Source organism: Saccostrea cucullata, unplaced genomic scaffold (genome assembly GCF_032062105.1).
Source record: "Saccostrea cucullata isolate Sc308-1 unplaced genomic scaffold, CSIRO_AGI_Scuc_v1 ctg66, whole genome shotgun sequence".
NCBI lineage: Eukaryota > Metazoa > Mollusca > Bivalvia > Ostreida > Ostreidae > Saccostrea > Saccostrea cuccullata.
Genome location: NW_026929644.1, coordinates 18,792 through 43,475, shown reverse-complemented (window position 1 = coordinate 43,475; position 24,684 = coordinate 18,792). Strand labels below are relative to the sequence as shown.

Genomic DNA, 24,684 nt, shown 5'->3' with positions numbered 1-24,684 from the left:
TAAACGCAAAGTGTGATGGAAGGACAGACGGAAGGAGAAGGACGGAAAGACGGAAGGATGGAAGACAGACATGATAAACACTATATGCCCCGGCATATTCATGGCGGGGCATAAAAAAAAACAAGGACAGTTTTTTTTTTATTCTTTTATTTTGACAAATGCAGTCCCAGTATGTTCTTTTCCTGCTTCAGACCGTCCTGGCACTATCACAATTACCAAAGAGTTCTGTTTCACATTCTTAAGAATCTTTCCTACTCTTTTGTCCATTTTTTGTAAACAACTCTGTAAAGAAAGGGAATAACACTTAGAATCTATAGGAAAAAATTGCATCCACATGGAGAATTGAATACTGTACCCCTGAGGCCTAAAATAAAAATTAGTTTGTTTGCAGTGCCTACCGACCCACTGAAAATGCACCTGACCCAAACTTTTGTTTTAGCCATTTTGTAATTTTTTTTCTTCTTCAATTTTTTAGAATATTGAAACTGTTTCATTTTCAATCTTTGATTGGTGTTATCAATCAGTGGTTTATAACAAGAGTGGAGCTTACTCATGTTTAGTAGGCCTTAAGAAAACATGGAAAAGCTCATCATTTGTTATCTAACAAAAATATGATATTTTTTTTTTCAAAAAAAAAAAAAAAGAGGCCCAGGGGCCACAACGCTCACCTGAGCCCATTGGCTAGGAAAAAGCACATATCAGATCAGAACTGAAAGTTTACGTTTTATAGGGGTTCATGATTTGCAAACTAGAATCTACACTGCCTAAATGATTCCATATTAATATTTTATGACACTAATCATAGCTTTGAAGTACTTGAAAAGATGATTTTAAAAGGTTTCCCTATAAATCCCTATGTAAAACTTGGGTCAGCCATTTTGGCCCCACCCTAGCCCCAGGGGTCATGATTTGAACTAACTTGAATCTACACTACCTGAGGATGATTCCACATGAGTTTCATCTTTCCTGGCCCAGTGGTTCTTCAGAAAAAGATTTTTAAAGATTTTTCCTATATATTCCTATGTAGAAGTTGGGTCGGCCATTTTGGCCCCATCCTAGCTCCGGAGGTCATGATTTGAACAAACTTGAATCTACACTACCTGAGGATGATTCCACATGAGTTTCATCTTTCCTGGCCCAGTGGTTCTTGAGAAGAAGATTTTTAAAGATTTTTCCTATATATTTCTATGTAAAACTTTGGTAGGCCATTTTGGCCCCATCCTAGCTCCAGGGGTCATGATTTGAACAAACTTGAATCTACACTACCTGAGGATGATTCCACATGAGTTTCATCTTTCCTGGCCCAGTGGTTCTTCAGAAAAAGATTTTTAAAGATTTTTCCTATATATTCCTATGTAGAAGTTGTCGGCCATTTTGGCCCCATCCTAGCTCCGGAGGTCATGATTTGAACAAACTTGAATCTACACTACCTGAGGATGATTCCACATGAGTTTCATCTTTCCTGGCCCAGTGGTTCTTGAGAAGAAGATTTTTAAAGATTTTTCCTATATATTTCTATGTAAAACTTTGGTAGGCCATTTTGGCCCCACCCTAGCTCCAGGGGTCATGATTTGAACAAACTTGAATCTACACTACCTGAGGATGATTCCACATGAGTTTCATCTTTCCTGGCCCAGTGGTTCTTCAGAAGAAGATTTTTAAAGATTTTTCCCTATAAATCCCTATGTAAAACTTGGGTCCGCCATTTTGGCCCCACCCTAGCCCCGAAGGGGTCATGATTTGAACAAACTTTAATCTACACTACCTGAGGATTATTCCACATGAGTTTCATCTTTCCTGGCCCAGTGGTTCTTGAGAAGAAGATTTTTAAAGATTTTTCCTATATATTCCAATGTAAAACTTGGGTCGGCCATTTTGGCCCCACCCTAGCCCCGGGGGTCATGTTTGAACAAACTAGAATCTACACTACCTGAGGATGATTCCACGTGAGTTTCATCTTTCCTGGCCCAGTGGTTCTTGAGAAGAAGATTTTTAAAGATTTTTCCTATATATTCCTATGTAAAACTTGGGTCACCATTTTGGCCCCACACTAGCCCCGGGGTCATGATTTGAACTAACTTGAATCTACACTACCTGAGGATGATTCCACATGAGTTTCATCTTTCCTGGCCCAGTGGTTCTTCAGAAAAAGATTTTTAACGATTTTTCCTATATATTTCAAAAACTTTGTAGGCCATTTTGGCCCCATAGCTCCGGGGGTCATGATTTGAAAAAATTTGAATCTACACTACCTGAGGATGATTCCACATGAGTTTCATCTTTCCTGGCCCAGTGGTTCTTGAGAAGAAGATTTTTAAAGATTTTTCCTATATATTCCTATGTAAAACTTGGGTCCGCCATTTTGGCCCCACACTAGCCCCGGGGGTCATGATTTGAACTAACTTGAATCTACACTACCTGAGGATGATTCCACATGAGTTTCATCTTTCCTGGCCAAGTGGTTCTTCAGAAAAAGATTTTTAAAGATTTTTCCTATATATTCCTATGTAAAACTTGGGTGGGCCATTTTGGCCCCACCCTAGCCCCGGGGGTCATGATTTGAACAAACTTGAATCTACACTACCTGAGGATGATTCCACATGAGTTTCATCTTTCCTGGCCCAGTGGTTCTTGAGAAGAAGATTTTTAAAGATTTTTCCTATATATTTCTATGTAAAACTTTGGTAGGCCATTTTGGCCCCACCCTAGCTCCGGGGGTCATGATTTGAACAAACTTGAATCTACACTACCTGAGGATGATTCCACATGAGTTTCATCTTTCCTGGCCCAGTGGTTCTTGAGAAGAAGATTTTTAAAGATTTTTCCTATATATTCTTATGTAAAACTTGGGTCAGCCATTTTGGCCCCACCCTAGCCCCGAAGGGGTCATGATTTGAACAAACTTGAATCTACACTACCTGAGGATGATTCCACATGAGTTTCATCTTTCCTGGCCCAGTGGTTCTTGAGAAAAAGATTTTTAAAGATTTTTCCTATATATTTCTATGTAAAACTTTGGTAGGCCATTTTGGCCCCACCCTAGCCCCGGGGGTCATGATTTGAACAAACTTGAATCTACACTACCTGAGGATGATTCCACATGAGTTTCATCTTTCCTGGCCCAGTGGTTCTTGAGAAGAAGATTTTTAAAGATTTTTCCTATATATTCCTATGTAAAACTTGGGTCGGCCATTTTGGCCCCACCCTAGCCCCGTGGGTCATGATTTGAACAAACTTGAATCTACACTACCTGAGGATGATTCTACGTGAGTTTCATCTTTCCTGGCCCAGTGGTTATTGAGAAGAAGATTTTTTAAAAATGCCATTAATTTTTCTCTAATTCGTAATTATCTCCCCTTGGAAAAGGGCGTGGCCCTTCATTTGAACAAACTTGAATCCCCTTTACCCAAGGATGCTTTGTGGCAAGTTTGGTTGAAATTGGCCCAGCGGTTCTTGAGAAGAAGTTTGTGAAAAGTTTACGGACAGACAGACAGACAGACGGACAGACAGACGGACGCCGGACAAAATGTGATCAGAAAAGCTCACTTGAGCCTTCGGCTCAGGTGAGCTAAAAAAGAATGCCTACCTACCTACCCAGTCTAACAGGTCAGCAACTGCAAACAAAGAATTTTCTAAGCTTGGCCTGATTTATATGAGTGTAAAAACTCATTTTGTATTTAATACTTCCTGATTATATTGGTAGCCATAGTTGGAGAAAACTTGAACATTGCAAATTTACTATAATATATTTCAATGAATTTGCTACACAGAAATAACAAAGTACAGAATAGCAAAGTGAATCCAGAATCCCCTAGGGCTTTGCTATAACCAAGTTTCATCTCCCAATAATGTACAAAACACATGCACCCTACTTCAAAGAGAAAAGCATTCTTTTTATTGTGGTCCAGACTTACCGATTTTGACTCTTCTGTTTCTTCCACTCCTATGTGAGAAAGGTAGTTGTCAAAACTATTGTACACAAAGTCATGAAACTGCACATGAGATTTCACCAGTGATTTAGTCTTTTTATCAGAGTCTGATCCTATAGCAACCACTCCATTGTCCATTCCAAACTTCTGAACAGTCTCCTGATCTGTTACCATGGCAGCTAAAATTTAAAAAACAAACTTCAATAATAATAAAATTCAAAAATGAACAGCAAATTTGAACAATGTAGTGTCATTTGCAAATCTGTATAAAACAAAATATACTCATCGTCAATAGAAACGCAACACCCTAATTTTAGGGGTGAAAATTATATACAGGATATAACTATGTACCAAAAAAGATAACATTTAAAGTTTAAATGAAGTATCATTGCTTTGTAAATTTACTTTTTAAATTTATGTATTCATTCTTAATCTTATCTTTAAACCTTATAAAGTAACACATAACTCTAAAACATCCCCCCTTCCGACCATTCAATTAAAACGTGCTAGTCCGCCATGTACAACATAAGCAGCCCGAATTCTACCATGCATTAAGTTTATCAATGTCTTAATCTGAGCAAAATAAATATTCTTGTCCTTTTTTAAATGCCTGTTTTTCAGATACTGAGGTCGAATTTTCTCTAATTTGGCGTAGTGTAGTAACCCTTGGACTTCCGGTCAAGGAACTGTCATTCATGCTTTTGAAACACATGAGCCCGAAAAGTCGTTATGTAGTGTATATTTGCATCTGTAGCTCTCCCTTTTCTTTATTTTGAAAATTTCCAACATTAGCAATGAAAATGCGTGTTTTCAGTTACTTTGAGGAAATACAGGCATCACATCCGGAAGAGAAAGAAGGATATTTTTTCCGGACTTTGAGTACAAGACTTATAATTAACAAGTACAAAACCTTGAAAACCCAAAATATTGTCAATAATTTTATTAAAAATGCTAATTTTTGATTTCTGTTCAGGGAGCTAAAAAATCAACTTCCGGTAATGGAATGAAAATCATTCAACCGTTAAATAACTGATTTGGCAAAGTAAAAGATTTCCTAACTTTTTTGGTACATACATGTAGTTATATCCCGTATATAATTTTCACCCCTAAAATTAGGGTGTTGCGTTTCTATTGACGGTGAGTATATTTACATTTCTAATGTCTTTGTCTGAGATAGAATAACAAATGGTATACTTTATTTCTACTAAATCTACTGGTTCATCGATAGGCGCGGTTGAAATAAATCACATGCCGAGGGTAACTTAAGAGACAGAAGCGGGTCTTGTAGCACGTGAATTTGCGGAATTAAGGGCATATAAATATAAGGAATAACTGTCAGATTTTTGGGTTTCATGACGATGATCAATTGGACTTAAAGGAAAAAAATTGTGCACCAAACAAAGATTTTAAACAGAAAGTCTATTTTTTACCATAACCTTTGACCTAGAAGCACATCCACTGACCAGTGGTACTTTGTGAGTGAAGTATGAACCACATTGGACCAAGGGGAGAAAAGATATGCTCCGGACAAGGATTTTTCATATAATTCTACTTTTACCTACTGTATAGCAGGTTAAAATCGCGGTCGGAAAAGATTGTGATGTGTTCAATTTTCAGCAAATCGCGGTCGTTTGAATTCGCGGAAAGGAAAAAACCATACATTTTTTAAACAGTACTTGCAAGCATTTTTCTTTAGTTATATATTGTGTGAACCTTTAGTTTCAGTCTCTATCTTACGAAAGTCTGTTCATGTATATCGCGCATATCAGACAGGAAAGGCAAGTCTATATATTGTGTCAATTTTGAGCCCGATTAAATAATAACGAAACACCGGACTGATCCCGATTTGAAGTCAAAATAATTTTATGCATTCAGAATATTTTTTATTTCCGAGTCCAAATAAAAAAAAAAAAATATATAGTAGTTGTTGAACTTTTCATCATATAATTGAAATTAATTAATTGTCTTTATCCTGTTTACTTTGCAAGTGCCTTGATTAAAGGTAATGTCTGAGTGATATGCACGGGTGAAATTATACAAGCTTGTTTAATTCAATAATTACATTGCACGTCTACTAGATGGCAAAACTACCGTAATCATTAGCTATAGAAATTAATTTAACAATTAATAAGCTTTACAAAACACCAAGAACTACATGTTTGTATACATTCTCATAATTATAATGACAGTCTACATCTAATCACAGATGAAATTTCAGTTTATCCTTATAAATCTTTTCAAGAATTATTCACTGTATGTTGAATTCGCGGAATTTCTTTTTCCGCGAATATAGCGAATATTAACTCCGCGAGTTAATTTCCTGCTGTACAGTATACCTTAGTTCAAGGTCACTGCACACCCTTTACTGAGAGACACTCTGCGGGTGTAGTATACGCCAGATTGGGCCAAGGAGAAAGAAGATATGCTCTGGACAAGAGATCTTGGACAGACGGACGGATAGATGGACAGATAGACTGATCACTATAGGGCGCCCGCAGAGCGGGCCATGATACATGTAAGTGTGTGAATACACACACAGTAAGAAAGCCATATCTCTTTTATTACCTGTCAAGCCATATTTCTGTAGAACTTCAAACATGCTGTAAAAATAGGACTCCATTCTAAAGAAAGCCTTCTGTCTTGCTACAATGTGTTTCTCAGGGGTGTCAGGTCTAGAATTCTCTTCAGGTTCTTCCACGTTTAAGAGTTTGAACTCTGACCCCATTCCCTCTGTTTGTTCTTCTGTTGGATTATTGTCTGCCACTGTCCACCCCATTCTTACATCTCCATAGTTAATGTCTGTTAAAAACAGCATTCAGCATTAGAAGAACAGCAAAGCTGGACTAGTTCTGCTAATTTTCTCCTCATTTTTCTAGCATGGACCTTTTTTTTTTTTAAATTTTGATTCTTATCTTTGGTCAATTCTTCAATTTATTTAACATTTTAATTTTAATATTCCATTTCTTCTCAAGAACCACTGGGCCAATTTCAACCAAACTTGCCGCAAAGTGTCCTTAGGTAAAGGGGATTCAAGTTTGTTCAAATGAAGGGCCACGCCCTCTTCCAAGGGGAGATAATAATGAATTAGTGAAAAATTAATGGCATTTTTAAAAAATCTTCTTCTCAAGAACCACTGGGCCAGGAAAGATGAAACTCATGTGGAAGCATCCTCAGATAGTGTAGATTCAAGTTTGTTCAAATCATGACCCCCGGGGGTAGGGTGGGGCCACAATGGCCGACCAAAGTTTTACATAGGAGTATATAGGGAAAATCTTTAAAAATCTTCTTCTCAAGAACCACTGGGCCAGGAAAGATGAAACTCATGTGGAAGCATCCTCAGATAGTGTAGATTCAAGTTTGTTCAAATCATGACCCCCGGGGGTAGGGTGGGGCCACAATGGCCGACCAAAGTTTTACATAGGAGTATATAGGGAAAATCTTTAAAAATCTTCTTCTCAACAACCACTGGGCCAGGAAAGATGAAACTTATGTGGAAGCATCCTCAGATAGTGTAGATTCAAGTTTGTTCAAATCATGACCCCCGGGGGTAGGGTGGGGCCACAATGGCCGACCAAAGTTTTACATAGGAGTATATAGGGAAAATCTTTAAAAATCTTCTTCTCAAGAACCACTGGGCCAGGAAAGATGACACTCATTTGGAAGCATCCTCAGATAGTGTAGATTCAAGTTTGTTCAAATCATGACCCCCGGGGGTAGGGTGGGGCCACAATGGCCGACCAAATTTTTACATAGGAGTATATAGGGAAAATCTTTAAAAATCTTCTTCTCAACAACCACTGGGCCAGGAAAGATGAAACTCATGTGGAAGCATCGTCAGATAGTGTAGATTCAAGTTTGTTTAAATCATGACCCCCGGGGGGTAGGTTGAGGCCACAATGGCCGACCAAAGTTTTACATAGGAGTATATAGGAAAAAATCTATAAAAAATCCTCTTCTCAAGAACCATTGAGACAGGAAAGATGAAACTCATGTGAAATTATCCTCAGGTAGTGTAGATTTAAGTTTATTCAAATCATGACCCCTGGGGGTAGGGTGGGGCCACAATGGCCAACCAAAGTTTTACATAGGAATATATAGGGAAACCTTTCAAAATCTTCTTTTCAAGTACTTCAAAGCCATGATTAGTAATATTTATATGGAATCATCCTCAGGTAGTGTAGATTCTAGTTTGTTTAAATCATGATCCTCTGGGGTGTTAAAATTCAAGCCCCCCCCCCCCCCAACCTCAGTAAACTTTAAGTTCTGATCTGATATGTGCTTTTGCTCAGGTGAGCGCTGTGGCCCTTGGGCCTCTTGTTTTAGTGAAAACATCACAATACATGTACATGTAGCAATAATATTGTACTGTTTGAGTGCGGGTTTTTCCAGCAATACATACTGTGTTTGAGTTTGTGTTTATCTATACATACTGTGTTTGAGTTTGTGTTTACGGTATCTATACATACTATGTTTGAGTTTATGTTTAACCAGTTTCATTGTGGCTACTGAGTCCTCCACTGAATCGTGACCTTGTTTTCCTTCCTGAATTGCCTCCCTGTAAACAAATTACATGTGTACTGTATAAAATATGTACCTTAAAATGTTTAAAATAATATAACGTAATATTACACTGCATGTATTCAGACATACCATACATATATATATATATATATATATATATATATATATATATATATTTAATATGGGAAACATATTTTGGCCCTTAATTAGTGCTTTATTTCATAAAATAGAACAAAAAAATGCCTCAATTGTAACATATAAAGCTTGCTTATAATTGTACAGTAAAACATGCTTCTAGCGAACACACTCATAATGAATTGATGCTTACAGCAAAGTATTTTTCATTCCTCTCGACTATGAAAAATTTATTGCAAACTTAACGGATGTAACAAATTACGCTTATAACAAAGCACGCTTATAACAAAGCAAAATTGTATGTCCTGGGCACTTTGTTATAAGCAAGTTTTACTGTAGTTGGAAAAGAGAAATGCACAAGGAAAATATATGGCTGAACTGGGGAGCAAACATGGGACTCCAGCATTACTTGTCAGGTGCTCTACCACTTAGCTACCATATTACCCTAACTGCTACATAATAAACATGCCTATAGTGAATTCATGCTAATTGCAAAGTGTCATCTATACACCTAAGAGAGGAAAAAAATGAATACAGTATTCACATTCATAATAACATTCAATATGAGTGAATTTTTAATGACTTCCATTTGTTCTAATGTTAATTGTGCAACAATACACTGAAAATCTAGTATTTTAGCTGATTCATGCTGTAAATTACTGTTAACTTAGAATGCCTGTAAAACCTACTTGATGAACATTTCTGTGAGCTTCTTCAGACCAGTCTTCATTCCAGGTCGTCCTGACAGGTTGTATATACAACTTGTGTCTATCACATAGGGGTGGTACATCTGTAATGATAGAGCAATTAATAACGCAAAGGGAATACTAATCAACATGAAGAATACTAACACTTTCTATTCTTGATTTGAAGAACTTTTATGACAGCTAGGAACACTTCCAACGTATCATTTACATGTAAACCTGACTCAAACTGATTTTATACTTAAAGGAAGTCCAAAATGCATGCAGTATTTGTTAATTTTTTTCATTACTTCAAACAACATTTTTTTACCTTGATGGCTTTTAAGTCTCCCCCTAATGACTGACCACATAGAATAGCGTTAGCCGGCAGAATTTCCTGGATTTTCTTCTGTACGTCTGACAACCGCGTGGTGACTGGATCCAGCAAAGCCTTTGTAATACCGCTAAACCTAAAACACAAATTAAGGAGGTTCGATCCTGAGCTTTTGTGCAGATTTTGGTCTGAAAAGTTTTTTGTAAAATTCTACAAAAAAAATAGGTTGTTACATTGAATTTGGATTCTACAATGCTAATTAAACTACATATGTATATCCAAAGAAAAAACGCAATTAAATTCCATTCAATTAAGCCAGGAACTATATTTTGTGGCAGAAGGTTTTTAAGAAGAAAATGATAATTTCTCCACTTTTGAAATATACACAGTACTGTTAAGTTTAGATTCCTTTTTATGCCCCCATAATCGAAGATTTGGGGGTATATAGTTTTTGTCATGTCCATCCGTCTGTCTAGCTGTCTATCTGTTTGCTTGTCTGCAAAAACTTTAACCTTGTCCATAGTGATGATTGAGACTTGCTCAGTTAGATGGCTGATATAGAGACTTACTAAGTGAGACAGATGATGAGTCTCTTTGATTTTTACATGCACTGAGATGGCTTATGATTGAGACTTACTCAGTGAGATAGCTGATGTCTGAGACCTACTCAGTGAGATAATTGATGATTGAGACTTATTCAGTGAGAAAGTTGATGATTGAGTCTTACTCTGTGATATAATTGATGATTGAGACTTACTCATAGTTGATGATTGAGTCTTACTCTGTGAGACAATTGATGACTGAGACGTATCAGTGAGAAAGTCTTACTCTGTGAGATAACTGATGTTTGAGACTTACTCAGTAGGATAGTTGATGATTGAGACTTACTCAGTGAGATAATTGATGATTGAGTCTTACTCTGTGAGATAATTGATGATTGAGACTTACTAAGTGAGATGATAGAGACCTACTCAGTGAGATAATTGATGATTGAGACTTACTCAGTGAGAAAGTTGATAATTGAGTCTTACTCAGTGAGATAATTGATCATTGAGACTTACTCAGTGAGATGTTTGATGATTGGGACTTGCTCAGTGAGATAATTGATAACTGAGACTAACTCAGTGAGTTGTTTGATGATTAAGTCTTACTCAGTGAGATAATTGATGATTGAGACTTACTCAGTGAGATGTTTGATGACCGAGACTTACTCAGTGAGATAGTTGATGATTGAGACTTACTCAGTGAGATAATTGATGATTGAGACTTACTCAGTGAGATGGTTGATGATTTAGACTTACTCAGTGAGATAATTGATGATTGAGACTTACTCAGTGAGATGTTTGATGATTGAGTCTTACTCCATGAGATAATTGATGATTGAGACTTACTCAGTGAGATAGTTGATGATTGAGACTTACTCAGTGAGATAGTTGATGATTGAGACTTACTCAGTGAGATAGTTGATTATTCTGTTGTGAGGTTTTACCAGTGTATCATACAAAACTTCTAACTTCTCATCTACAATAGATACTCGAGTCAACTCCAACTGCCTGGCTACTGTCAAACACTGTAAATAAAGATTTCAAATTTAGTTGTATGTTTACACAATCATTCCTCTTATTGGTAAACCCAATAGACAGAAATGACTTTACAAGAACATGAAGAATAACCTATATTCCATCACAGAAAACTACCATAATTAATTCTGCTCAGTACACACAGAAAGGGGGGAAACATAAAACATAATGAAGCATTTGATATATCCTCACCATTTCACAATCCAAGGCAAACATTGGACTGTGGTCATCAACTGGGGAATAATCTTCTTTGGTGAATTTAAAGTTGACTGGATTTACTGTCAAAAGTCAATTACATATTGCAGAAAAGTTTCTATATAAAATAAAATATACATAGCTAAGAAAAATCCTTGCTCTTTTTTCAGTTTCAAAAGATTTTATCAAACCTTTCAAGTATAGGGCATTTCTTTTAGTGGTACAGTAATATTTCATGTTTAAAGTGAAGTGTTTTTGTCATTATAACAACACATTCATTTTTTAGCTTCTAACCATTTCTCTGTCAACAAATTTACACACTGGTAGTTGAAATGTGTTTTAATATTATCTACATTATTATCATTATAATGGTCAATGGCTGACAATCTTACTATTGCAGTACTGAACAGGTAGGGGGTACTTTTCCTGCATTAACTGGGCTGTATTTAGTAGGAGAGAAGTCCGAGGGAAGGCGTCGTCTTTATGTAGAGGGGGCTCTGCCTCCTCAGGAGGATCAGGTTTGTTGGAGGATTCTGCTTCTTTTTCTTTATCAACTTTTTTCTTTGCAACAGATTTTGATGCTTTACAAAGACAAAAAGAAAAGCACATTTGTAAAAACATTCATGATGTTGTATGGTGAAAACTAAAGATTTTAACGAATATTAATGAATATTATGGTTTTTATATGGTATCTATTTTTAAACTCATATCTAAAATTCATATTCAAGAATCATAATAAAAATAAGAATTAATAGTAAAAGTACAAGTACTAAGAAGGTTGATGTATGTTTGAGCAAAATACTCAATGACAAACAAATTCATTAAGTTTTGATTATATGTGAATATTCCTACCCACAATCCTTTGATGTCTTGGAGGCAGAATACAGAATAGTTCTGATGGCACTGTTCTAGCATACTGAGAAGGGTTTACTATATCTATAAACTGAAAGTTAAAAAATATAACAAAACTCAAAAGAACTCACAAGAATACATGATAAGAATTTACAGGAAAGTTGCAATGAAAAACTTGCAATTACATTTCACATATTACATTTTATTTTTTCTTAAGGTGTAATGACGTTTTGCTTAATTGAAAATACTTCTTTATTTTAGCCATGAATCTGCCTGTGATTAAAATTTTAAATGAAATGAAAATTTGCACCTTGCTAAAATAACTTGCTATAATTTACTTTTATGTGGCTGGTATGTACCAGGTATTCAATATTTATCATATACTTACTATTTGAAATTGATTTTTGAGTGTGGGAAATGAGTCTGGATATTTTTTGAGCTCTGTATTACTGACACCACTCAACACCATCACGACAATACTGGCCACTTTTCCTCCTCGAAGTAATTTGCACCATCTGTACAAGAGAAAATAAGCTCATGTTTTATGCATTCCTTGTGTTTAAATAAATTATACTGACTTACTTGTTAATCACTCTCTGTGTTATTCGATGTAAATTTAAACACAATATCAATTTTTTTTTCATTCATGTATTTTCATACATGTTCCCATATGAATATAATGGCAGTGTGTTTTGCTCTGGAAAATCAAAAATATACTGGTAAAATAGGAGGTGCACAATGGCAATATTAAGAATCTGTGAAAGTTTCATTAAATTTCCTTCAAAAGGAGTTAAATACCCAAAAGTAAACATCCCTTTATATACCCTCCCACTTTTCAAGCGGATCACAATTTTGCCACTGTAATAAAATGTCATTAAGCAGGGATATCTTTTCAATCCACCCTTAGAAAATTAAAATCAGATGTCTAGGAACCACTCATGCTAGTGCCAATTGAATTTCAGCATTTTTATGACCATTTAAAGAGTATAAAGTAGCAAAGTGAAACCATATTTCTCATATACTGAAAAATTTTACTTTATTAAAAATTTTCAGTTTTTATGAATGAAAAAAATATTTGAGATTTTTATTAATTACATGTAAAATGATATCTCAGGTAGTAAATGTGCCCTAGATTAATCCCTATAGTATTACAGGGAAATCTATGAACATACATAGTATATATTTTTATTCTGAACTGTAAGTACTGGGTCCTAGTTAAATGTTAAAAGGTTAGAGCAAAATTTCATACCTGGGTTTCATTCTACATGCAGATTTCTGTACAGCAAATAAAATAAGACTCTGTATATCACTGATAAACAAAGGAGGGATGTCTTCTTCCTCAAGGTCTGTTTTAAAGCTTGGAACATTTTCCCTTGCCATTTCTTCCAGAGTCAAGAACACTTTCGGCTTTTCCTACAAGTGATGTGAAAAAAATTTGATAAGTTGTTTAGCTTTACTGAGTCCCAGATTAACTTTGTATATAGGCAGAAATTGTAATTTTTATTAGTAACATGAGGCAAACATATTTTTTTAAATAGGCAATATGAAATCTTCATTTTTTTAAATATGAGCCAAACTTTTATAATCCATTGCTTATAAAAAATTTATTCTTCATGATAATAAATTCTAATCTTAAAACACTTTTCATAGGTGAAAACAAAATATACAATCCATACCATTGATAATTTCTGTCTTTCTCGTAATGCTTGTCTGAGTCTGAGAAGTTCATCCTCTGCCATCTGCTGGAAATTCTGGGGATTTTTATTCCCACCACTCCCTGAAGGAGCTGGAGTTTTATTACCACTGCTACCCGAAGGTGCTGAATATGTATTTCCAGTGCCCCCTGAAGCTGCTGGACTTTCATTATTTGACTGGGAATCCTCCAATTTGATTTTCTTTTCATTTACAACATATTCTTCCTGAAATTTGTACTACATCTATTATTGTATGTTTAAAACTGTAAAACACCATTATATCTATCTACCAGTAATATAAATATCTTATAAAGAAAGTTACTGTAAAATCACATATTTTCAAGGGGTCAACTGTTTGAGCTACCCAAGCAGATTCCTATGGCCCAAACCATTACATTCCTCTCCTCCTTAAATGGTCTTCACCCTCGAAGACAAAAGCCAAGTTCTAATTATCCCCTCGCAGGACTTTCAACTGCAATACCAGGGGTTGTCAGTGGCACCAAATAAGTAGCAGGATTAAGGGAAAAGATGTATGGCTGGACCAGGAATTGAACTCCTGCATCACTGAGCTACCCAGGCCAATGTCCCCGGCCAAAAACATTACATTTTTTACTTAAATGTTGTGGAGGGAAGATAGATGTGACAGTTTTATGGATCAAACCTTGAAATGATGATATATCATTCCAACGTGTACCTTCTGTTTTTAATATATCATAACTCACTGTAGTGTAGTGCCCAGATGCAATACACAACTGTTGATATTAGTTAACAGGTTAATAATATGGCTACTTATCCAGTCAGTTTAATTACATGTACCTCTATAAAAACTTAAGTTTAAAATAATTAACAAATTCATCATTTCATATTGATTTTCACCTGTTGAAAATATTTGACAAGCAGAAAAGGCAATTATAAAAAGCATTTTTCTCCTCTCGGAAGAGAAATAAAGTCTCCTTACTCACCTCTTTTTTGACAAGTTGTAAGAAAGCAGCTGCTTTTCTTTTCTTTGCCTCTAGTCTCTTTTCTCTTTTTGTCTCCATGTTCTTGTCTTTAATTTGAATTAAAGCATGAATTTTGAGCTCTACAACCTGCACTCGACTTTATTTATCACAGACACATGTTGAATGTCAATGTTAAAATGGTTAGCAAAATCAATGTGAAAAACGGCATTGATTCAAACGTTCAGCTGATTATTAATCTTCGAGAAACTAAAATCCAAATATGTTTCGGTTTCTTTATTTTATTTTATTCAATTTCAAGATAATTTTGGATTATCTTTAAAAATTATTTGCTTATATACTTTTAAAAAGATTAAAATTGATCTCTAAGATCAAAGTAAATAGCTGCTGGCGACTTTTAGATAGATAAAGGTGTTTATATGTGTGCCTACTTTTACACCATTCCAGCCAGCGGCGCGGTAAACTTCAAACACTCGCATTTGTAACGTTTCTGGAAAACGCTGTTCATGTTTAGAATGCTCGAATTATAAATGGATACTTGGTCAAGACTAAGTAAATATGAAAACAACAAAGGAACTGGCCAGGTAGGAAAGCTTTGGATTCAACCATGTGGTGATCATACGAGTTTAAAATAACTCAACATGGTCAAGACACAGGAGTCGGCAGATTTATCAATAAACCAATGAAAACATATCGTTTACATTGGTTTATTGATAAAACTGCCAACTCCTGTGGTCAAGAGGAGTCCACTAAAACATTATTACAATCTAACCACCATGGTCATCGACCCTCTGACAAGATCATTGCTAATGCGTACATGTAATCATGGTAATATGGTTAAAAGAGAACAACCAGAGCGCAATCATTTAAACTGTTAATCTACTGAGATACATATTTTCATTAATTAACTGTGAATTACATTCTCCTAGTCCTGGTAAATACAGCATTATTTATATACTTAAAATCTATACAAGTGACGTTTTGGTTGTATGTTTGTTTGCCTTAAAAATTGTTCACCCATGACACTGTTCACCCAAATCCTTGTTCGCCCAGAGTTCGCTCACCCTAAAACTTGTTCGCACAGGGTCCATTCACTCTATTTAATATAGAATAAGAGTTTCATTTTCCATCTTCTTATAAATCATTTTTTGAGATCAAAGGGAGAGATTCTTCAAAGGTAAAATCTTCTTTATTCGCTGTTCAGTTCCGACAATGGACCTATTATCATCCCAGTCCTTCAATTGTTTTCAAAACATAGCACTATTCGTAAAAATAACACAGATGTATTCCCCAAATAACGTAGATATTATTAATCATCTTATTAACTATAAGCATGATAATGCAAACTGAAACACTAAGGCCTTCAAAAAACATTAATAGAATCAAATTTAAAATTAATTAAGACTACATAAATATCATTCTTCGTATCATTTGAAAAAAATCCCAAGTTCTTAAAGAAATTAAATGGAATAAATAATACATGTTATGATATTTAAATATTGGGGGAAGAAGATATTGGGCGAACAATATTTCGGACGAATGGACTCTGCGCGAACGGACTCAGACACTTTTGCGAACAGGTAGATCGGGCGAACGAAACCTATACTATTCATTTCCTTGGTACTAAACATATAAGGAACTTTAACTCTATTATATATATTACGACTGAATTACATATATATGAACCAATATTTCATTCTTGACACTTCACCATGAGCATGCTTTATATTAGATTATTATACTAGTACTAGTCTATATATGTACACATCAAAGATTTAACCAAAGAGAAAATATTTTGTAGAGAGCTTGGTTTCCTGAGACAAAGAAGAAATCCTGATACAAACTTCCTCAGTAAAAAGAGATCCAGAGCAAAAAGTAAGAAGACTTCAAGTGTCTAGTCAGATATTTAAACTTTTACTTTTGTCAAAAGTAAGAACAACTAATTTTGTCATATTTATTTACTCTAAAGCTGAAATAATGAACATCAAAAGATTCACTGCTGAAATTCACTGACAACATTGTTTTGGTTGCTTTAGATCAGGAGTTTTCATATCTAATAGTCCTGGATTATGAGTCCACATGCTGGGAGCAAAGAAAGTTTCAGACACAAGAAATTAGTAAGAATATTTAAATTTTTTAATAGACCTTAATTATTTCACCTCATTTTTATGTCAAATATAAAACACTTGTTTACCATGTAGAACTTTGATTTCTTTCAGTTGAGTTCCCTGCCGTGTTACTGAATACAGCAACTGGAGAGGTGGAGAGTGAGTTTCATTATTATGTTCTCCCAGAGGAGCAACCCATGTTAAGTGACTTTTGTAAACAGCTGACTGGAATTACTCAGGTATTCAAGAGTGACAAAACAACCTTCAATCCTAGGGCTTGTTCTTTTTCATAAATATATGTTTTTGTTAAACACGAATTCCATCCAGTTGTCAAGATGTATTGAGGCATAGAAAACTAGAGACATTTTATTTTACAATATGAAAAGAAATACAGGTATAAACTGATAAGAACCATTTACACAGTCACCAATTTCTTAAAAGTGCTGTCATTGAAAACGCTGCCTAATATAGTGAAAGATTTTGCTTTTAGGCTAAATTTACCTACATTTTGTAATGTAATAAAAAGTTGTGCATACTTTTCATTCAATTTATCATTATTACTGAGTTTCTGTGAATTTCTCCAGGAACAAGTTGACAATGGCATCCCTCTCCGTATTTGTTTGAGGAAGTTCTCTCACTGGCTGGACAGACTACAGAAGGAGAAAGGCCTTGTATTTGGTCCTCCATCAGCTGACCAGGAGGACTCTGCATACACAACCTTTGTTACCTGGTCTGGTATGGAACCGGCTTATATAATTATAAATAACAGTGATCCATTGCGGAAAGTAAAAAAATATTAATCTCTGATAAGAAAACATTCCACTGATTCCTCGCATTGCAAATCGTTACATATAAAATTACTCCCTCTACATCAAAGTATTCTTCACATTTTGTTTATAGCTCCATTGAGCCTGAAATTGAGACCATCTACAAATGGTCCAAGTTATTGTTTATAGGCAATTCTCCTGGGGCATGACAACCTTGGACTCAGTCATTTTTTTTTTTTGTTTCTACTAAACACAATTTTTTTTAAGTTCAAATTTTCTTATTTATTAAAATTATATTTATCTTACATATTTGCAGATTGGGATCTTGGAACTTGTCTTTTAAATGAATGCAAAAGGAAACAGCTGATAAAACCATCACAGCTAAATAACTGGATTGATTTAAGAGCTACATACAGGGTAAGATGTGTTCAAATGTCTGGTCATCTTTGAAATGCTGTTATCAGACCCCCAATTAGATAGACAATTTTGTACTTTTAGTCTAGAAATCATAGAACTGTCATATAATTTGTTCCATCCAAATCTCCATGCTGTTATGTTTAAATCATTTTAAAAAATTGCATTTTGAAAGATATATTTATTATTTACAAACAGTGCAATCTATAGAAGAATTCTGTTGATTTCTGTATGCATTGTGTAATGCTCAGTAGAATTTGGGATGAATTATCAATATATATTGATGATTGTATGAAGCATTTCATATTTGTACTTCTAGAAATTCTACAGTAGAAAACCCAATGGATTAAATGGTGCTCTGCAGGACCTGGGGATTGAGTTTGAGGGCAGGGAGCATTCTGGTAAATTATGAAAAAAAAAAAAATAAATACAATTGATACATTAATCTTGATTAAGAAATTGAAAAAAAGCACTTGGAAGTGTGACTGAATTTGTTTAGAAAGAATATAAAAAGCAGTGAAATAATTATCTTTTGACAACCTGCATAATCATTTCTAACATTATTTCGGAACAAAACATTGAAGAATTTTATTTTCTTGTGTAGGTATTGTTGATGCGAGGAACACAGCTACCCTGGCCTACAGGATGATGTGTGATGGATGTGTCATGAAGATTACAAAGACTCTGACTAGAGGGGTAAAAACCTCAGTTGTCTTCTTAAATAACAATACATAGCAAAGATTCAAAGAACTGTAATTACAAACAGCTTTAAGAGAAAGTTTTCCTAATAGGTTTTTTAAGTCACCCTTTTTTGATAATCTTGTAAAAAAAAAATTGGAAAACAATAAAAAAAAAATACAAAGGTCTCCCTTTAAACTCAATGCTATGTAATCTGTTGTTAATAAAGATGTGTTTCAAATAAAGTTCTTCTTGTTTTAATTAGAGTAAATCAGTGAGTCCATTCAAAGTTCAGAGTATGTTGAACTCCAAGAAACCATCCAGTCCAACCGAGAGCCCATTACCAAAACGGAGGAGAATGTCTGATGTCGATAAAGAGGAGGAGGTCATGATGGCAACCCCAGACAAAAACTCCCACAGCTTCCTAAAGCTAACGCTCCGAAGATCACCCAGACATTTAACGAAAACCCAGACTCTTGTTACCTCCCCTGTCCGAAAATCTCCCAGGTTAGCAAAGAGGAGCAGGGAATCCATGTCTGCTGTTTCAAGGGAGATAGCTGCTACACAGAGAGAAATCCCTACAAGGCATATTGTTTCTAAAGGATTCTCTACAAAGCAGATTTATATGGATGGTAGCTGCAGATCTGTTGAGTCGTCTAGTGTGCAAATGAAAGTTGGTAGTGGCTTAACTAATAGAAATGGAAATATGAGTAAAGCAAATGAACCAAGCAAGAATTCTATCAAAGCTTTAAACCAGTGTAAAACGGATAAAAACAGAAACAATTGTGTCAAATCTCCAGTTTCCAGTGTAGAAGTTGGTGTACAATTTAAGGTTCCTAGCCCAAGCCTTCAGTCTTCATTATGTCAAAAATCTACATTTAATATTACCAATTCTTCTATAAACTCAAGCAGTTCAGTTCTTAAAACCCCAGACACCAGTATGTCATCAACAATGAAAGCAACACCGCCGCTTTGTAAATGTGGGCGTCGGTCAAAGAGGAGAATGGTGCAATCCCCGGGACCCAACCTCGGTCGATTTTTCTTTTCTTGTTCGGGGATAAAGACAGCAGACAGAAATGGATGTGGCTTCTTTCAGTGGGAACCGTCAGCCCAGAGTTCAGGCTCCACAAGCAGGCAACAGAGTTTTGTTTCCAAGTACAATCTCTCTGGTCTCTCTAAACCATTCACTCCTGTATTTCAACAAGCAGATAAATTCAACAGTTCTGCTCAACAAAGAAGAAATTTAGGGGTTAGACCCACTGTCATCAAGGGCTGTATCAGGTGATAGAAGTCTATTTATTTTGCTTCTTGTAAATAGAACTTAATCAATGAGAACAATTTTCATGAATTTGTAAGAATTTTTTTATGCTGCTTTTGTGAATTTTATGTATAAATTTGTACATGTATTTCATTGTGGATGTGTATTTTGAATAAAATGTCGTATTTTAAATTTGTGAGAAAGTCTTCCATATTCCATAAGTTTAATTGAGAAAAGAATTTTTTCACAATGACTGATATCGTGTGGCAGCTTAAGACGAGGATTGAAGTTTCTCAAATGCAAGTTAAACTTCAAGGTCAGGGTCAAAAGATCAAAAAGGAAGGTATACACCTGTGAAATATGAAAGCCGTAGTACTAACCGTTCAAAATTTACTGGTATGGTCAAGGTTATAGATTTTTATAAGTGGGACAAACTTCAGGGTCAGCAAGATGTGTTTGTGAAACACTATGCGCCCAGGGGCAACAAAATTCGAAAAAGCTATTTTTAGCATATAGGTCAAGGTCATTGACCTTGGTTTGCATTTGAAAGAACCTAATAAGTGGAGTATGCATACCAAATATGAAGTCTCATCTCTTACTGTTCAAAAGTTATGGCACCAGTTCAAAAAGGCTATTTTTAGCATAAAGGTCACAGTCAAAGTCATTCACCTTGGTGTCATTTGTTTGAAATAACCTAATAAGTGAAGTGTGCAAACCAAATATGAAGTCTTTCTCTTATGGTTCAAAAGTAATGGCACCAGTTCAAAAAAACTATTTTTAGCATATAGGTCACAGTCAAGGTCACAAGGTCATTGACCTTGGTATCATTTGAGAGAACTTAATTGGTGTAGTATGCATACCAAATATGAAGTCTCATCTCTTACGGTTCAACAGTTATGGCGAAGGTTAAAGTTTACAACAAACAAACAGACAGACAGGACAAAAACAATATACACCCCGATCTATCGATCCGGGCGCATAAAAAGTCAAATCTGTTGGTATCCAATGGAAGGTCTTGTCAAACTTTTTAGTAAACAAGCTAACTTGGTGGTGACGGATGGCGTTGATCCACGTAGATCCTTAATTTCTACCAACGGAGACATCCAACAAATACAAATAACAGGAAATGTTGAAGCTGATGTTTTCATTTTCCTGTTGTCTGTAGTGAAGCAATAGCAAAAATTAAGCCTTTTCATACTACATACTTGTTTTTATGTTCAAAGTATACAAGTATAAATGTATGGTCGGCAATTTACAAATAAGTGCCCTGTAGCCGGTTGACGTGAATTAGCCTTGAAGATGGACATGGATGACAAACGCTAGAGGTGATTATGCTGCAAGATCAAAAATATGTTGCTAAACAACTATTTCCAAACCCCAGTACTGAAGTTTTACAAACCTTTGTGCCACATTTTTTGGTCAACTTAATCAATATAAAGTTTAGTTTGGACGCCTGAATTTTCTATATCGAACTCGAAATATGTATTTTCTATATCGAACTCGAAATATGTTTCCCATTTCATTCGGTTGCAGCAATGATTTAACTTCATATTTTGTATTTTTCAACAGAGGACCCTTTTTATCCTACCAGCTGGAACCTTAAGAGAAGAAAATGCTTAAAGAGAAGCAGGATCAGGCATCAAAAAAGGACGCAGAACCCGGATCCAGCGCGTCATCTCTAATCACTGATGGCATTCCCTCATCATTTGACCCTTCTATTTCGCTGCCCCCGGCCCCAGACGGCGGCTATGGCTGGGTGATTGTAATTAGTGCTTTCTTTGTGATGCTTATAAGTGAAGGATTTTCGCTATCATTTGGTGTACTTTTTACGGAACTGTCAGATGTTTTCGGACAGAGTAAAAGTGTAACCTCTATTGTTGCATCCCTATTCTATGGCATCCCTATGGTTTGTGGACCTATAGCCAGTGCCATTGTTACTAAATTAGGATGCAGAAAAGCCCAGATTCTAGGAGGACTGATCACAAGCATTGGAGTCTTAGCTAGTGCCTTTGTTAATTCTATTGGCCTTATATGTTTAACACTTGGTTTTGTCGCAGGATTCGGACTATCGATTGGTTATATTACATCTGCAGTTCTTGTGGCGTACTATTTTGAAAAGAGGCGATCTTTGGCGTCTGGATTGTCCGTTTGTGGATCCGGTATCGGTACCTTTGTATTTGCTCCACTTTTGGAGTTCCTTATTGAAGAGTATGGATGGAGAGGCTCCTTTGTTATTCTCAGTGCCATCACATTAAATTTGGTCGTCTGCGGAGCACTTATGAGACCTTTGGAATTTACTCCTCTGGAAGAGTGGAAAAGAAATTTAGAAAAATTTGAAAATATGGCGAAAACAATACCGGAAACTAAACCGCACAATCGAAATTGCCTCGCTAATAGTTCGGACATGCTGAACTTAGATTATCACAATGATACCAAATGTTTAGCTGAGAAAAGACAGCGTTGTCATTCAATGGTACAACTACCTACTTTTACAAATAAATCCAAAAATATTCCACTTGACATGCTATGTGTTGTACGAAGAAATGGTAAGAGTTCGCAGCACATCTTGAAGCAATATTTCCAAAGCATGGATGCACTTAATGTTAATGGCACAGGAACTACCCGTACACCTAATCTAGGAAGACTTCCCCACGACAAAGCAATAAATGTAGTTGCAAACGATGATCAAAATGCCTGTCATGAGAAAGATGGCGTTGTCAAAGATGACGAAATGAGAAAGAGAAGTAAGAAAAAATCGCTTGTCCGTAGGAAGACCCTAAATCGACGGACAGTAATACAGCATTATCCACTGTTCAGAAAAGACTTGTTTTACAGAAGAAGTCTTAAAAGATTCACTGTCACTCCAAAGAACCGACCAAAGAGCTGCCCAGCAATGCATCAAGAGATGTTGGATGAAAGCGATGAAGAAGAAGACGAAAATGTCTCTTCTATACCAAGACTCCTGAGGTTATCCAAACACATCAAGAAAATGTTCAAGTTGATGTTTGATTTCAAAATCATGAAAAACCCCTACTTTCTTATCTTTCTGATCTCCAACTTCATCTCGTACTTCTGGTACGATGTACCGTATGTATTTCTGAATGACATTGCTATAGAGGGAGGGATAGAAGATCCAGCGTTCATTATTTCTGTTCTTGGAATCGTGAATACCTTCGGTCAGATTGTGTATGGGTATATAGGGGACAGAAACATAGACCTAATTTTACTCTATGGAGTGTCTATCGTTCTCTCAGGGCTGGCTGTGATGGTTGTTCCGTGGTTCGTGTCTTTTGTACCGCTCTGTATCATTGCCAGCCTGTTTGGGTTCTTCGTCAGCGCCAGCTATGCTCTGGATACTGTGATTTTGGTGGAGATAGTCGGGATTGATAAGCTGACCAATTCCTATGGACTGACCATGATGATGCAGGGATTAGCCAACATCATAGGACCTCCTCTAGCAGGTACTCTTTCATTTTGTTTTCATTGTCCTTTTTATGAAAAAAAACCTAGTACATAAAGGCTCTAATGTCACAGTTATGATGTAGTGCCATTTTTCAATTAAAAAAAAGGTCCTGATTTTTAATCGAGTGTGCAATTTATCTCCAGGTATAGCAAAATAAAACACACGAATTCCTTTATATATCCTTTATTTGCTATATGAGAGAAATTTTAAAAACTAATTATTGTCAGTACTAGAAAAATATTTCATCAAAGAACGTTATGAAAAAATCCTAGAATTTGACCTCTTAAAAAATGATAATTAGACTTAAAAAGTTTCATTAATCTTATTATATGCTTCTATACGTTATATTTTTTTTCCCGTTTTTCTCAAGGTTTACTATATGACCTGTCTGGTTCCTACGACCACACCTTCCTTGTCGGCGGAAGCTTCTTTTCCTTTTCCGGTCTACTACTTATCTTCTTACCAGTCGGAAAACGCTTAAAATCATTCTTCAAGAAGAAGAGATTCACCAGCAAAAGAACTCCGAAACGGCGAGAATTCTTGGTGAATGCTTAAATCTCGTATCACAGCTGCAAAATGGCTAGAAATCTCTCACATCCTAATAGTGCAAAACTTCAAAACGGCGATAAATGCCAGTGGATCTATTTCTATTAGATGCAAAACTTCAAAACGGCGATAAATGCAAGTGGATGCTCAAAATCTCGTCCTTTAGATGCAAAACTTCAAAATGGCGATAAATACCAGTGGAGGCTCAAAATCTCATCTCATTAGATGCAAAACTCTAAAACGGCGATAAATGCCAGTGGACACTCAAAAACTCTTCCTATTAGACGCTGCTTTTGCAAAACTTCAAAACGGCGATAAATGCAAGTGGACGCTCAAAATCTCGTCCTTTAAATGCAAAACTCCAAAATGACGATAAATGCCAGTGGACGCTCAAAATCTCCTTCTATCAGATGCAAAACTTCAAAACAGGGTAAATGCCAGTGGACGCTCAAAATCTCATCCTATTATATGCAAAACTTCAAAACGGAGATAAATGCCTGTGAACATAGGCCTTGCCTGTTGCCCAGTCCTTATTGAATTATTCAATAAAATGTTTAAAGTGAATGCC

The 24,684-nt window shown here is 35.7% G+C and overlaps 3 protein-coding genes across 3 annotated transcripts; 2 read left to right on the top strand and 1 right to left on the bottom strand.

Annotated features, from left to right (window-relative positions):
• Positions 1-138: 138 nt before the first annotated feature.
• LOC134281573 (RNA exonuclease 5-like) lies at positions 139-15,073 on the bottom strand. The gene is made up of 14 exons (XM_062764009.1): positions 14,886-15,073; positions 13,906-14,148; positions 13,479-13,642; positions 12,618-12,744; positions 12,230-12,320; positions 11,770-11,958; positions 11,375-11,460; positions 11,054-11,172; positions 9,600-9,738; positions 9,275-9,375; positions 8,396-8,484; positions 6,495-6,728; positions 3,915-4,108; positions 139-282 (listed from the first exon to the last, which is right to left on the bottom strand). Exons 1-14 carry the CDS (start codon positions 14,961-14,963, stop codon positions 139-141), a joined length of 1,998 nt encoding a protein of 665 aa, XP_062619993.1. The 5' UTR covers positions 14,964-15,073.
• Positions 15,074-15,308: 235 nt separating this feature from the next.
• Positions 15,309-20,283, top strand: LOC134281574 (ERI1 exoribonuclease 2-like). The gene is made up of 9 exons (XM_062764010.1): positions 15,309-15,466; positions 16,684-16,757; positions 16,919-16,999; positions 17,102-17,229; positions 17,575-17,725; positions 18,074-18,174; positions 18,491-18,572; positions 18,776-18,867; positions 19,115-20,283. The coding sequence occupies exons 1-9, from the start codon at positions 15,441-15,443 to the stop codon at positions 20,132-20,134; spliced, it is 1,755 nt and encodes a 584-aa protein (XP_062619994.1). The 5' UTR covers positions 15,309-15,440; the 3' UTR covers positions 20,135-20,283.
• Positions 20,284-21,719: 1,436 nt separating this feature from the next.
• On the top strand, positions 21,720-24,259 carry LOC134281597 (monocarboxylate transporter 12-like). Its single transcript, XM_062764036.1, has 2 exons — positions 21,720-23,568; positions 23,941-24,259. Exons 1-2 carry the CDS (start codon positions 21,720-21,722, stop codon positions 24,123-24,125), a joined length of 2,034 nt encoding a protein of 677 aa, XP_062620020.1. The 3' UTR covers positions 24,126-24,259.
• Positions 24,260-24,684: the final 425 nt, after the last annotated feature.